Raw genomic sequence first — 15,321 nt, 5'->3', positions numbered from 1 at the left:
TCATTTTGGTCTATAGCGCAGAGACCCACACACACTTCCCCTTCCTACTTTATTTGCACATTATTAGTTTTTACTCATCTTATCCATGGCATTTTATCTAATATCAAATTCCCATTAAATTAATTTTATCTGTCAACTTTTCCTGACCTGGTAAAGTAGCTTCAAATTCTACTCCTAATAACAAAAGAGTTACAAAACATATGTTTTAGCCTTGCCTTGTGATTTAAAAGGCTGCCCACAAAATTTTCCAAAATAGCCAACTCCAAAGAACAATCCTTCTCACAAATCTTTCACCTAAAAACAGAGTTTATTTTTACACCCAACACATAAGCAGGGAACACAACTTCAGATTGGAGGCTGCATAGCATCAGATTCCTGAATTCATTTCAAATCCTAAGTCTGCTACTTTTAATAAATATGTGCTTTTCATCAAGTAGTAATTTTGAATTTGAGAAATGAAATAACAAAACAGGTAACAATACAGAAGCTGGTATACAGTTGGCACACAAGAATTGTAAGATAATGACTAAATAAACATAGCTACTACTACTATTTCAGAGAAAATAGACATTACTGAATCTGAATATTTGTCAGTATAAGAATAACATGGAGAGTTTCTCCTCCTTCCCATTAAAGGACACTAAGACAGTAGCCTTCTGATCTACTGTTTCTGCCCATTAATTGACCTCTTCTCAGCTATTAGCCCAGGGAAGGGGCAGGTAAGAGTTACCACGCACAATTCTCCTAATAACCTTACGAACTAGGAATTGCTTGCTCTACTTTAAGGACATAAGTTCAAAAACTGGATTGCTAACTCAAAAAACTACGTGAACTCAAGTGCTGCTACCATCACTTTTCACCTCTGCTGCTCTCAGTCCTGTACGTCTTTTCCTTCTTGTCTCTTCTGACACTTTTTCACACTTACTTTTATAGGAAAGTTAGTTTGTCACAAATATCACCATGAAATTATGGACCTTTTTCTATTATTCAGTAAGCTAATCAAAACACACCTTGTATATTCAGTTCATCTTGGCTATTTCTGTGGCACTTTCATTCTTCCTTTAAATTGTAAGAATCTGAAAATTTGAGAATTATTGTCTCACAACATGCTAAGAAACGTAAATTACAATTAATGATATCTTTAACAAGGAATAGAGCTGAGCGCCTGGGTGGCTCAGTTGGTTAAGCATCCCAACTTTGGCTCAGGTCATGATCTCAAGGTCCATGAGTTCCATCCCTGCTTCAGGTGAGTTCGAGCCATGCTTTGGGTGAGACCCGCTTCTCTCTCTCTCCCTCTCTCTCTCTCTGCCCCTCATGGAATTCTCTCTCCCTCTCTCTCTGCCCCTCACTCACTTGCATCCTCTTCTTCAAAATTAAAAGAGCAATTTACAACGTATTTGTAAATATGCTACATTTAGAAATCTCTATCTTAAGTATCAATTCTTACACTGAAACACAAAATTTCAAAAATATTTTAAGGGGGCACCTAGGTTGGTGTCCAACTCTCAATTTTGGCTCAGGTCATGATCTCACAGTTGTGAGATCACGCCCCACTTCGGGCTCTGCACAGACAGCACGAAGCCTGCTTGGAATTCTCTCTTGCCTCTCTCTCTGTCCCTCCAATCCCCTCCCCCCGCCTCTTGCTCCAAGTAAATGAATATTTAAAAAATATCTTAAGAATGAAATCCTTGTAATATGGCATAGATAAAATGTTAAAAATTGTAAAGAAAAAGTGAGTTTATGTGGTTTCACAAAAGGCAAAAGTATGCTATAAACATCATGACGTTTATCCCTAAAAAATATAAATACACAGATAAAACAAATAGGAAAAATATAAACAACTGTTGGCTCCAGAGGTCTAGATGGATATACAGGTGATCTTTATACTATTCCGTCAACTTTTTTAAATTTTGAAAAGTGTCACAATTAAAAGTTGGAAAAAGGTAAAAGTTGAAAGTAGACTTCAGTGACAGAAGCCAAATCAATGCAGTAAGAAATAAAGATGAAAGATTAAAATTTAGTGTGGAAAGCTGTTCTAGAGAAGAAAAGATGACTTCAAAATAAATATTAAATAGGAGGAAACAGAATTTGAAATGTACAAGAACAAAAAATCCTGAACAACCACGAGAAAGTCATTCATTCAACACATTTATTTAATGCCCATAATACTAGACATTGTGAGTGAAATAATACAAAAGACAGAACACTTGTCTTCAAAGAATTTCTAATCCAGATGGAGAGATAAGACATACATTCAAGAAAGTAAAAGAAAAAAGTGACAATGTTATTTATAAATTCTTGGGTAGTTACTGAATCTCCAAGGGATTTAGTTTTTTTATCATTAAAACAGCAATGTGCTATAAAATGACAATATTTGATTAATTTTATGGTCACTTTCCACTCTAAACATCTTTATTTCCCATCCAAAAGTTAATTAAGTGCATCTCCTAGAAATCTGCCTTAAATGGACACAGCCAACTCCAAAATATCACTGAAGTGCTTTAAAGGTTACTTCACATTCCCACTTTCAAAATGTCCCAACAGAGTTATTATAAGCATGAAAAGCTGTGACAACATTAAACACTTTACATATAAATATGTACATATAAATGTACAAGGAAGTTACATATAAATCCTAAAGCAATCCTACCCTAAGAAATTTTTTATGGAAATAGTTCATTTAATTTAGAGTGCTATGGTCTCCCTTCTAAATCCTTTCCCACCCCAAATGTACAATTTTATTTCTGGTCCTAATCTGCCCATTCTACATGTGATCCCAGCTTTGGTCACAACTATACTTCGTTTTATTGCTTTAAGCCATGTGTGCCATGCCACAGAACTGCATTTTTCTCACTTTCTTGTTCCCTTGTTTTGCTTTATTCCACCTTCCTTGCTGTCACATCTATCCTAACCCACACCTATGACTGGTTTTCAAGGTAGAAAGAAATATTCAGAGAAGAAATGTGACTTTGAATAAGACTCAAAGCAACTGACTAATCATAAAAGGGTTTGAGATATCAGGGCATAGCCACAGAAAAGGAAAATTATGGACATTTCAACTGCTTAATATTGGAGAGGTCCACAGTGGGAAAATTTCCAAAGGGAAATCTTAACTCAGACGTGATAAAACAATCCCAATGGAAATGGTGAAACTCATAAATGGATGCTCATGAACTATGAGTTATCTAACTAGCAATGCCTTGAAGCTGATTTCCTAAGATACTAAGGTTCTTCTTTTATCTCTATCTCACTGAAAAACAAAATTTCAATTTTAGATTGTATCAAAGAAAGGAATAAATACAAAATCTGACTACTCAAAAATTACATAGGTTAAAATTGCATCAATTGTGGAAGCCAGGGAGCTCCAGAGTAAGGCAGAAGAGGTAGGGAGTACTCAGTGTGGAACATACAGCAGCGCGCAAACGTCAAAATCACACTCTAGGGGGCGCATCTTCACTTCACCACTTGCTAGGTATATACACTTGAGAGTGTTGCTACATCTTATCCAGCTTCAGTTTTCCCATTTACAAATCACAGGGTTGTTGAGAGGATTAACTAAGACACAAAGTACACAAATTGTAGTCTTTATTGTTATGATTAGCATAGGGCAATAAATAGGTTTGAAAGTTGAGAATAAGAGCAAAGAAAAAATATTTCAAAAGTTTCCTCCAAAGGCTTTCATCAATACTTAATTTTAATGGTAACAAAGAAAAACTTTGTAGAGCACATTTAAAGTAGCTACAATTAACTCTAACACTTAAAAAAATTTTTTTTTTAAAAACATTTATTTATTTTTGAGACAGAGAGAGACAGACGGGGGAGGGTCAGAGAGAGAGGGAGACACAGAATCTGAAACAGGCTCCAGGCTCTGAGCTGTCAGCACAGAGCCCGACACGGGCTCGAACTCACGGACCGCGAGATCATGACCTGATCTGAAGTCAGCCGCTTAACCGACTGAGCCACCCAGGTGCCCCTCTAACACTTTCTAAAAGGACACTGATTTAAAAAAAAAAAAAAAAAAGTGAGGAAGGATAGGAAGTAGGAGCTTTAAGAATTGGGCTCTAAGACCCACAGAGTACAGATCAGTCTCTAGAACTTATGTGTGTCTCTGTGAGTATGTTGAGGGTGTGGGGTATAAAGCCCACGTCTGTGGCTTTGTTTCACATGTTCAAATATATACCTTTGGAAGGGCTTCCCTTTGTGGAGAGCCAACAGCAGGGCAGTACTTTATCCATATTGACCTTGCTTGCTCTCCCATTCCTAGCTCCCAAATCCACTATAATGAATAACCACAGTTGTTGTTGTTTTTTTTTTAAGCTTATTTATTTTGAGAGAGAGAGAGCGAGAGAGCACAAGCAGGGGAGGGGCAAAGAGAGAAGCGGGGTGACAGAATCCCAAGCAGGCTCTGCACTGTCAGTGCAGAGTCTGATAGGGAGCTCAAACTCATGAAGTGGGAGATCACAATCTGAGCCAAAATCAAGAGTCAGATGCTTCATTGACTGAGTGACCCAACCACCCAAGAACAATCACGGTTTTAAAATAATTTTACTCAAAAATTTCATTTCTGAAAGCAAACTTTCTAACTAAGCTCCATGTACTTTTTCACAGAAAGGAAAAACAGTTGTTAGAACGTGAATTTATCATAGTCAAAGTCATCCCAATGCCAAATTTCATATATGAAACATTATCAGTAACCCACATACACTGATTAGTTTCTAGAAGCTAAGAGTCAATCTCTTATTCCAAAGAAAACTCTGATAACATGAAACTAAATACCAAGAAGTAAATACATATCAATTATATCAGTAAGTTCATGTGTAATCATATATTTTTTAGACATTTCAAAATCTTCAAACTATATCTATGGTCAAATTAAAACAAGTAATTATACATTCTATCTGTTCAAAGCAATAGTTAGAACTATTCTCTTAAGTTTTACTTATTCCATATTTATAGGCAACTACTCCCAAAATAACAATTTATTAAACGTTTCTAAAAATAACTACCAAGAAAGGATGTTTAAAAGTATGATTCTGGAGACACCTGGGTGGCTCAGTTAGTTAGGAGTCTGACTTCAGCTCAAGTCATGATCTCATGGTGAGTTTGAGCCCCACATGTAGTTAGTTCTGTGCTGACAGCTCAGAGCCTGGAGCTTGTTTTGGACTCTGTGTCTCCCTCTCTCTGCCCCTCACGCATTCACAATCTGTCCCTCTCAAAAGTAAATAAACATTTTAAAAAGTCCTATTCTGAAAAAAAGAAAAAAAGTACGATTCTGGTAAAACTTCACTATGACACATAGCATGATAATGTGCATAAAACCTTAAGGATTCTACCAAAAAACTATTAGAAGTAATAAATGAACTCAGTAAATTTGCAGGACACAAAATAAATATACAGAAACCTGTTGCGTTCCTATTCACTAATAACAAAGTAGCAGAAAGGGAAATTAAGAAAACAATGACATTTACAATTACACTCAAAAGAATAAAGTATCTAGAAATAAACTTAACCAAGTAGGTAAAAGACCTGTTCTCTGAAAACCATACAACACTGCTGAAAGAAACTAAAGATGACACAAACAAATGGAAAGATACATTATGCTCATGGACAGGAAGAATATTGTTAACATGTCCATACTACCTCAGGGCACCTAGGTGGCCCAGTCGGTTGAGCGTCCGACTTCAGCTCAAGTCATGATCTCATGGTTTGTGAGTTCAAGCCCCACACGGGGCTCCATGCAGAGCCCACTTTGGATCCTCTGTCCTTCTTTCTCTGCCCCTCCCCCGCTTGCACCCTCTCAAAAATAAACATTAAAAAAAAAATGTCCATGCTACTTAAGACAATCTACAGATACAACGTAATTCCTATCAAAATACCAATAGTATTTTTCACAGAACCAGAACAATTCAACCTAAAATTTGTATGGAACCACCAAAGTCTCTGAATAGCCAAAGCAATCTGGAGAAAGTACAGAGCTGGAGGCATTACAATCCCAGATTTCAAGATATACTACAAAGCCACAGTAATCAAAACAGTATGATCCTGACACAAAAACAGACACACAGATCAATAAAACAGGAAAGAGTGCCCAGAAACAAGGCCATGCTTATATGGCTAATTCATTTATAACAAAGGAGGCAAGAATTTACAATGGGGAAAAGACAGTCTCTTCAATAAATGGTGCTTGGAAAACTGAACCACTCTTATGCCATACACAAAAAGAAACTCAAAATAGATTAAAGACCTAAATGTAAAACCTAAAACCATAAAACTCCCAGAAGAAAACACAGGCAGCAATCTCTTTGACATCAGTCTTAGCAACATATTTGTGGATATATTTCCTCATGGAAGGGGAAAAAAAGCAAAAATAAACTATTGGGACTACTACATCAAAATATAAAGCTTTTGCTTTGGAAATGGAAAACCAACAAAATGGAAGGAAAGGAAACCAACAAAATGAAAAGACAACCTACTGAATGCGAGAAGATATATACGATAAGAAGTTATTGTCTAAAATATATAAAGAACTTGGGGCGCTTGGGTGGCTCAGGAGTGTTTGACTTTGGCTCAGGTCATGATCTCAAGCCCCACGTTGGGCTCTGTGCTGACAGTTCAAAGCCTGGAGCCTGCTTTGGATTCTGTGTGTCCCTCTCTCTCTACTCTCACTCTCCTTCAAAAATAAACATTAAAAAAGCAGATGGCCAACAGACACATGAAAAGATGCTCAACATCACTCATAATCAGGGAAATGAAATCAAAACCACAATGAGATATCACCTCACACTTGTCAGAATGGCTAAAATCAAAAAGACAAGAAACAACAAATGACGGCAAGGATGTGGAGGAAAAGGAACACTTGTGCACTGTCGATGGAACAGTGGAAGTGTGGAAAACAGGATGGAGGTTCCTCAAAAAATTAAAAATAGAAATACCATACAATCCACTAATTCCACTACTGGGCATTTACCTTAAAAACAAAAACAAAAACAACAACCAAAAACATTAATTTGAAAATATATATGCACCCGATGGTTACTGTAGCATTATTTACAATAGCCAAGATATGGAAGCAACCTAAGTCCCCATCTATACATGAATGGATAAAGAAAATACGGTGTACACACACACACACACACACACACACACACACACACACACACACAGAATATTACTTAGCCATAAAAAAGAATGAGATCTTGCCATCTGCAATAACATGGACGAACTTAGAGGGTATTATAACTAAGTGAAATAAGTCAGATAAAGAAAGACAAATACTGATGATTTTACTCATATATGGAACCTGAAAAATAAAGGAATAAACAACAAAAAAGAAGCAGAAACAGATCCATAAATACAAAGAACAAACTGGTGGTTGCCAGAGGGGAAGGGGATGTAGTGTTAGGCAAAATGGATGGAGTTGCAGGTGCAGGCTTCCAGTTATGGCATGAGATGGAATGAGTACGTCACAGGGATGAAAGGTACACCATAGGGAACACAGTCAGTGGTATTGTAATAGTGCTGTATGGTAAGAGTTGTAGACTTGTCTAATTACTATGTTGCACACCTGAAACTAATGTTAACATTGTGTGTCAACTATACTTCAATTTAAAGAACTTATGATTCTTATTGTTTCATTTTTATCAAAAAGTTGTTACACTAATTAACTTGAACATTCTTTTTTTTTTTTTTTTTTTTTTTTTATATATATACCATGGGGTATATTTGGTGATTTTTCCTTACGGGACAGGAAAGAAAATCTTAATCTTTCATCTAAGAACACAATCCATAAACAGTAAAAAAGTGGCAGATGTTTTGGAGAGTTTAGTTATTCCATCTGATTTCATGTTGACAAGCCAACAATTAATTGGAAGTTAAATGCAGCGTGAACTGCTCACTAATCAGCTATTAGCCATCAGAGAGCCGCTCAGCACACTGAAGACTCAATCTAAAGCTAAATAGGATGCAGCAGCTAACAGAGATGATCCAAACTTTTGCAAAGTAGATTAGAACTGCACATTTTACTCTGTGCAGATCTATTAATTTCTGGTCAGGGCTTTATTCTATTTATGGTAGTCAATACAGTGTCCTTTGATTTTAAGAAAGTAAAATGGATTCCAGAGGACCAGATTACCACAGTTTAAGCCTTTATTACTATGGTTTCAAAAGCTAACAACAAAAGACAAAAGAAAAAAGAGAAAACTTAATAGCAATGAAAGCAATACAGCATTAAAAATGTTTTCGGGGGGTGCTTGTGTGGCTCGGTCAGCCAAGCATTCAGTTCAGGACATGATCTCACAGTTTGTGGGTTTGAGCTCTGCTTCAGGCTCCATGCTGACAGCTCAGAGCCTGGAGCCTGCTTTGGATTCTGTGTCTCCCTCCCTCTCTGCCTCTCCCCTGCTTGTGCTCTGTCTCTCTCTCTCTCTCTCTCTCTCTCTCTCTCTCTCAAAAATAAGTAAACGTTAAAAACAATTTACAAAAAAAATGTTTTTGGTACCAGAGCGCCTGGGTGGCTCAGTCAGTTGAGCTTCCGACTTTGGCTCAGGTTATGATCTCACGGTTCGTGGGTTCGAGCCCCACGTCGGGCTCTGTGCTGACAGCTCAGAACCTGGAGCTGCTTCAGATTCTGTGTCTCCTCTCTCTCTCTGCCCCTCCCCCTCTCACACTGTCTCTGTCTCTGTCTCTCTCTCTCTCTCAAAAATAAATAAATGTTAAAAAATTTTAAAAATTAAAAAATAAAAATGTTTCCAGTACCAGGGTGCCTGGGTGGCTAAGTCAGTTGAGAATCTGACTCAAATTCAGACCAGGTCATGATCTCAGGGTTTGTGGGATCAAGCCCCAAAGTCAGGCTTTGAGCTGACAACACGGAGCCTCCCTGGGATTCTCTCTCCCTCTGCCCCTACACTGCTTGTGCTCTCTCTCTAATAAATATTTAAAAAAATGCTTTCAGTACCATCATATAGTTAATAAAATGATAAATAAAAATGATAAAATATTGTGGAGATCCAGGGAATCATTTAGCTAAAGGCATATAAATCAAACCTATCTTTTTTGAAAGAAATCTGGCAATATTAAATAGAGCTATAAAATTGCTTCTTGCCTTTGACCTAGTAATTTTATTTTTGGGAATATGCAAGTAATTCCTGCTAAATATACTCTAGCAAAGTTATTTATAAGGAAAAACATTGGGACCAATCTCAATGCCCTACAGGCAAGAAATGGTTAAACAAACCACAGCACAGTAATAGAATAAAATACTATATGGTCAATAAAAACCAGTAAGAATGTGTACTATGTTGATATTCAAATGTACATACGTATAATCATAGTAAGTTAAAAAAAAAAAAAAAAGGAACCCACCAGAACACAGTCACAGTATTTACGATGGCCTATAAAGATCATAAATCAGAAGTTAGAGCATCATAAATAGAATTTTATGTTCACTGGACTCCTATTTCTGTCAGTAAATTGAATATAAAATAATTTTGGGAGAAGAAAATGACCAAATCCTCAGGGTTCTTTTGAATGTTTCTCAATAATGTACATAGTGAGCTGAATGGAGGACACTGTAAATATGACTACACTACAAAAATTACATATGCTAAAGATATACTTGTTTCATCTCTATATTTATAAACATTTTATAATATCACAACTAATAAATATGTGTTTTCTCGAACAAATGCAAAATACTTTTCAAGGGAAATATATAACAATCAAATAAGATTATCCCTATTCTACAGATGGAAAAAAATGATAGGAACAGTATCAGTGTCCTACCCAATTCATCTAACTCCTGATTCCCTATTCTAACAGCATCTTCTGAAAATAATTTTTCCCATCCACAACATTTTACTTTTCATTATTTATTTTAAAAATAATTCCCAGGGCACCTGGGTGGCTCAGTGGGTTGAGCCTCCAACTTCAGCTCAGGTCATGATCTCCCGGCTCATGAGTTCGAGCCCCACATCAGGCTCACTGCTGTCAGTCTGTCAGCACAGAGCCCACTTTGGATCTCTGTCCCCTCTCTCTGCTCCTTCCCCGCTTGCACTCTCCCCCCACACCCCCCAAAATTCCCTTCAGCTTTTCTGAACAGTATATACATGACTGTCCTCTTTAAATATGGACTAGATGAGAAAAAAACTGTAAATACCCTGAATGAAGTAATGAAAATTTGAATTATTTACTGTTTTTCTCCTTTGAGAGGCAACAAGAAGATATACTGAAGTTTACTTCAAATTCTCCATCCCAGTTGGTCAAATTGTAGGAAAAAAAGTGCAAAAGGGACATCTTTCTGCTCTCCTAAGAATAGTTTCCTTTGACCAAGATGTGAGAGCAGCTGGCAACAAAGACGAAATCCAAACGCTTCAGAAAAAAAAAAAAATTTTTGTTTTGACTTTTTTATCCCTGTAGCTTTGAAAATTAAAAATCCCAAAGGACTCCCTGAAATTAATCAAAAGTTAACTTAAAAGTAGCTACTTTTAAGTACTAAGGTCCTAAAAGTAGGACCTAAGAAGGTCCTATTGAGAAAACAAAAATCTAAGTGGCAAGCCAACTGTAAATTTCAGTCATATTCATTTTCTGAAGTCCATCTCAAATGTCACTTCCTCCCTAAAGACTCCAATCCACAGATGTTTCGTCATTTGTGTTTTAAAGCACTTTGGACATACATCTTTTGTAACATATCAGATTTCGATAATCTGTTCATAAGCTTATGCCCTTTACGTTGAGGTCCCTAGAAGACAGGGATACATTTTTTGTCTCTAAGGCACTAGGAATACAATATAGGATTGCTGTTAAATTTAAATTTAAAGACCAAACACTAGGTTTTAAAGGTTGGTTACTAAAATATTTAATGGAAAAACCAGTGTGCTTTCAAGACTAGTTCTCTTTTCCACTCATAAGCACTATATATATTCTTTCAGTCATTACTCCAAAGAGTGAAAGCCTCTTGCACTGCAGGGCATGAAAGTTACAGAATGCAAGTGGTAACTGTCAACTTGAATAAACATTAAAGATCCTTAGACATTTTTAGAGACACAAGATTTTAAAACTGAAACTGTAAAATGCTATGAAAAACTTAATAGCTTATTTAATGCCCTAAAATAAGCTTGAAATTCACAGCTACAGTAAAACTAGTAGTAATAAAATAAACACCAGCTTTTAAAAATAAAATCAAACTTAGTAAATAAACCTATTTATAGACTGTAAAAGTTTGCTGAATGATTATTTGAATTGATAAAATTATAAATGGTTTTAGAGATCCTCATGCCCCAATGGTGTTAGCAACTTAAAATAATTGTGTTATGTATATATACTGTCATGCTCTATACCGAATAATCTAAAAGGAAGTTACTTATGCCTCTTTCACTACCAGTTAAACTGAAAACCTAGAGTAAACGTCGTTAAGAGATCAAAGTTTTCAAGATTTTGCCCTAGGAAGAAAACACCAGTTTCTCCTGTCCTCTGCTTCTGTGAAGTGTTTAAAACAATCTCAGAGAAACTAAATAGTGGGATCTTACAAATTGTTTTCTACTAAAAAATGTTTTTTAACTTAAGAGATAGAAATTATCGGTCTCAACCATTACCGCAACTCTTTATTAATGCAGTTGTTACAATTCACAAGTAACGAATCATCTGCTAAGCGTGAAGTTAAAATATCAAAGTCTCAGAAAGAAACAAGCTCTCAAAACCAACCAGGAGTTCCAGGAAAGTAGAATAAAACCGGAAGCAATGAAATAAAAAGTAACTGGAAAACCTGGACATAGGGCTGTGAGCGAACACTCATTCGTGGAACGCTTGCTGACCCGCAAGCACCCAACTCACAGGGAGCGCCATACATACATAGTCCCCGTTTCCAGGCAAACGGAATACAGCGGCTCGCGCTACCTGGTTCTCTAGACGGGAGGCGAGCCTGAGGCCCACGGAGTCCCGCAGAATCTATCCCCCAAAAGGCCGTTCCAGAACCTCCGACCTAGGGCCGGGGCGACCCCAAGCGCTTCTCGGGACACTTGACCCCCTCCCAGCTACGCCCCCTTCCCTCGGAACCCAGCTCCCCGGGCAAGGGTGACCTCCCCTTCGGTCAGAGCACTCAAGGTCCGCCAGGCCTCACCCACCTTGCACTCGTCGCTCTTTTTTTCTTCGTCGCAGAAGTTGACGGGCGCCAGGCCGGGCAGGTAGAAGGCGGCGCCCGGACGCGGGCCTGGGGCCGCCCCCAGCAGCAGCGACAGCAGCAACAGCCCCGACCACCGAGGTGGAGACAACGCCGGCAGCCTCGCGCTCATGACGGCTGTTTCGGGGAAAGGGCAGCCGAGCTGAGGGGGTGAAGAGGGAAGGAGGGACGCGGAGGCTCGGAGACGACTACAAGACCGCGGGAGCTGAAGGAGGCCGGGCCCGCGATGGACAGTTCCGGTGGCGCTAGGAAACACCGCGGGTCCCGCAACAGAAACCGAACCGGAGCTCGATAGAGCATGCGCAACGCCGCCTGCACATGCTCAGTGAAAGGGGCCGCAAGCGCCCCGAGGAGTTTCCGGGAGGGATCGTGGAGGAAATCCACTTTCCAGGTTTTCAGGGGGCCGAGTAGGTGGTTGCTTGCTTCCGCGTTCTCGGTCCCATCCCAAATTCCGATTTAGTGCTCTCTTGGGGGAGTCCAGGAGCATTCCACTTGTCGGGCTGGTGCCCCGGCTAGCTGCCTTAGCTCAATTTCCCGTATCTTCAGGTTTCCTCACCACACTGCCCGCGGCATTCCTGTTACAGACTTGGTGCTTCAGAAAGTACTTGCTTATGGAGGCGGGAAGAAGTTTTGGGAGACACCTGGTTGGGAGCAGGCTAAGGAAACAAATGGGGAAAAACTAGCCAGAAAGTCTCAAATAGTTATTCAGGTGTTTGCACGGACAGGTTCCAAGTATTGGATGCCATGGGACATTCTTGTGTGGGACAGTGATTACACAGAATGAACAAGATCACTTTAAAGATGAGTGGAAATGAGGTGGGGAGAAAAATGGGAGTAGGCGAACAGAAGAAGGTAGTGTTGGCATTTCCTTGCAAAGGAAGACGGGGGGGGGGGGGGGCAAAAGTTTAATTAGGAAAGTGAAATAGCAATCTGGTATGACCACCCTAAAGCAAGTTTCTGTCACTTACTGACCTGACAGGATATCCGTGTTTGTATGTGAACTTCTGCATTTGCGTGTGTTGGGGGTGTGAGTTTTCTTGAGTATTTTTTTTTTTTTAACATTTCAACGTTTATTTATTTTTGGGACAGAGAGAGACAGAGCATGAACGGGGGAGGGGCAGAGAGAGAGGGAGACACAGGATCGGAAACAGGCTCCAGGCTCTGAGCCATCAGCCCAGAGCCTGACGCGGGGCTCGAACTCACGGACGGCGAGATCGTGGCCTGGCTGAAGTCGGACGCTTAACCGACTGCGCCACCCAGGCGCCCAGTCTTGAGTATTTTTCAAACAGCAACTTGCTTTTGGTGATCTTATGGTTTGTGGGTTCGAGCCCCACCTCAGGCTCCCTGCTGACCGCGCAGAACCTGCTTCCAATCTTCCTTCACTCTCTCTGCGCCCCCCCCCACCGCTTGCGCTCTCTCTCAAAAATAAATAAAACATTAAGAAAAAGAAAATACTTTGTAAGAGTGCATCAACTTAGACTATATAGCAAGGAATCCAAACCGGTAGTATCTCCAGCTCAAGAATGGGCAAGTTTGCTACATGGACAATTCAGAAGTGTGGAGCCCCTTGCAATTGTATTCAAATTCTTGTGACTGTTGGCACGTTTCCTCCCTGTAAAGTTTACAACTTCATGAAATTTTCAAAGGGATCTACGACTCTACAAAAAAGGCTAAGAAACACTGTTCTGTACTGTGGAGTAACCAGAACAAGGAAAGATAAAATTCTTGTTTGCAAAGGCAGCTTGCACTAAGAACTCCAGCGGGCATACTACTTCCTAATGTGACCTTCAGCAAGTCAATCAAGTCCCAGGTAGTAGAACTGGAAAGCAGGGAGAAAAGAATGTCCATCTTCTTAAGGTTTTTTTGAAAATTAAGTGAAAAAAAAAAATGTATGTTAGAAGTTGAGCACACTGCTTGGCACAGAAAAATGGCAGCCATTTTTATAACAAAAGTCACGCTAGCAGGGACCTAAACTGTGGCCATTCTTCCTCTGCACCCTCTTCCTCCAGCAAATCAATCAACAAATTTGTTGAACATCTACTTTGAGCTAGGGAATGGTGTTTATTATATTCTATACTTGGCATTACGGAGATTTCCAATGTAAGAGGAAACAGATGTTCTCCATTTAGAAAGGAGAGGGAATGGAAAGTAACATTTATTCACTACCTTTTACTTTTCCTTGACCGTCACTATCTCACTGCCCGTCCCCCTCCCCCACCTTTCTTCTTCCAGTTTTCCCTGTCTCAGGAAATGGTACTGCTGCCCCTTGCTCAAGGAACCAAACCTGGGAGATAACCTAAATGTCTCATTCCCTCACTCTCAACATACAGTCCAAGTTCTGCTTGCTAGGCGCTGAACTAGGCTAAATCCTTTGCATGTCCACAGCCACACCCTAGTCCAAGCCAAAATCTTAGATCCCCTGGACTACTTACTGCAATTTGTGTCTCAGCTTCCACTCTTGTCAAGAGCTATCTTATAAAAATTTTAAATCCCTCTGGGGCGCCTGGGTGGCGCAGTCGGTTAAGCGTCCGACTTCAGTCAGGTCATGATCTCGCGGTCCGTGAGTTCGAGCCCCGCGTCAGGCTCTGGGCTGATGGCTCAGAGCCTGGAGCCTGTTTCCGATTCTGTGTCTCCCTCTCTCTCTGCCCCTCCCCCGTTCGTGCTCTGTCTCTCTCTGTCCCAAAAATAAATAAACGTTGAAAAAAAATTAAAAAAAAAAATTTTAAATCCCTCAATCCTTCTGCTTAACCCCAGCACCCTATGCTTCTTGTCACTATCTGGAATTGACGTGTTTATGTTTACTGTCTCACTCCCCATTTACATGTAAATTCCACGGGAGTTGGGGCTTTGTCTCTACATCCTAGAAGAGCGTGTGGCATGTAAAGGAGACAAGGAGCAAGTAAGTGGAAAACACTACATGACTGGCCGGACAAAAGAAATTTTAAATCTGAATTTGGAATCGCAGGCTTTCAGCGCTGAAATAAACCTCAGATTTTCCAGATGCATTTAACCTTTTGCAGAGCTAAGAAAGGGGAATGAAGGCTGCAGTCAATCGAGGCTGAGGCCGCAGTGGTCCGGGGGTTCAAGGAGGTCCCCAACCTTCTTTCCTCCAAACCGTGCCGCCTCTTTAACCCCCGGAACTCAGCATTACC

The 15,321-nt window shown here is 39.6% G+C and overlaps 1 protein-coding gene across 1 annotated transcript in view; it reads right to left on the bottom strand.

Annotated features, from left to right (window-relative positions):
* Window positions 1-12,469, bottom strand: part of TM9SF2 (transmembrane 9 superfamily member 2) — a 65,333-nt gene extending 52,864 nt beyond the window's left edge. The window contains exon 1 of the mRNA XM_047858612.1: window positions 12,114-12,469. Within this exon, the coding sequence (XP_047714568.1) occupies window positions 12,114-12,281 (168 nt within the window). The 5' untranslated portion in view covers window positions 12,282-12,469. The remainder of the gene's footprint in view (window positions 1-12,113) is intronic.
* Window positions 12,470-15,321: the final 2,852 nt, after the last annotated feature.

The sequence above is a fragment of the Prionailurus viverrinus genome, chromosome A1 (genome assembly GCF_022837055.1).
Source record: "Prionailurus viverrinus isolate Anna chromosome A1, UM_Priviv_1.0, whole genome shotgun sequence".
Classification (NCBI taxonomy): domain Eukaryota; kingdom Metazoa; phylum Chordata; class Mammalia; order Carnivora; family Felidae; genus Prionailurus; species Prionailurus viverrinus.
Note: the sequence above shows the minus strand (reverse complement) of the source record. Positions and strands in the feature narration are given on the sequence as shown.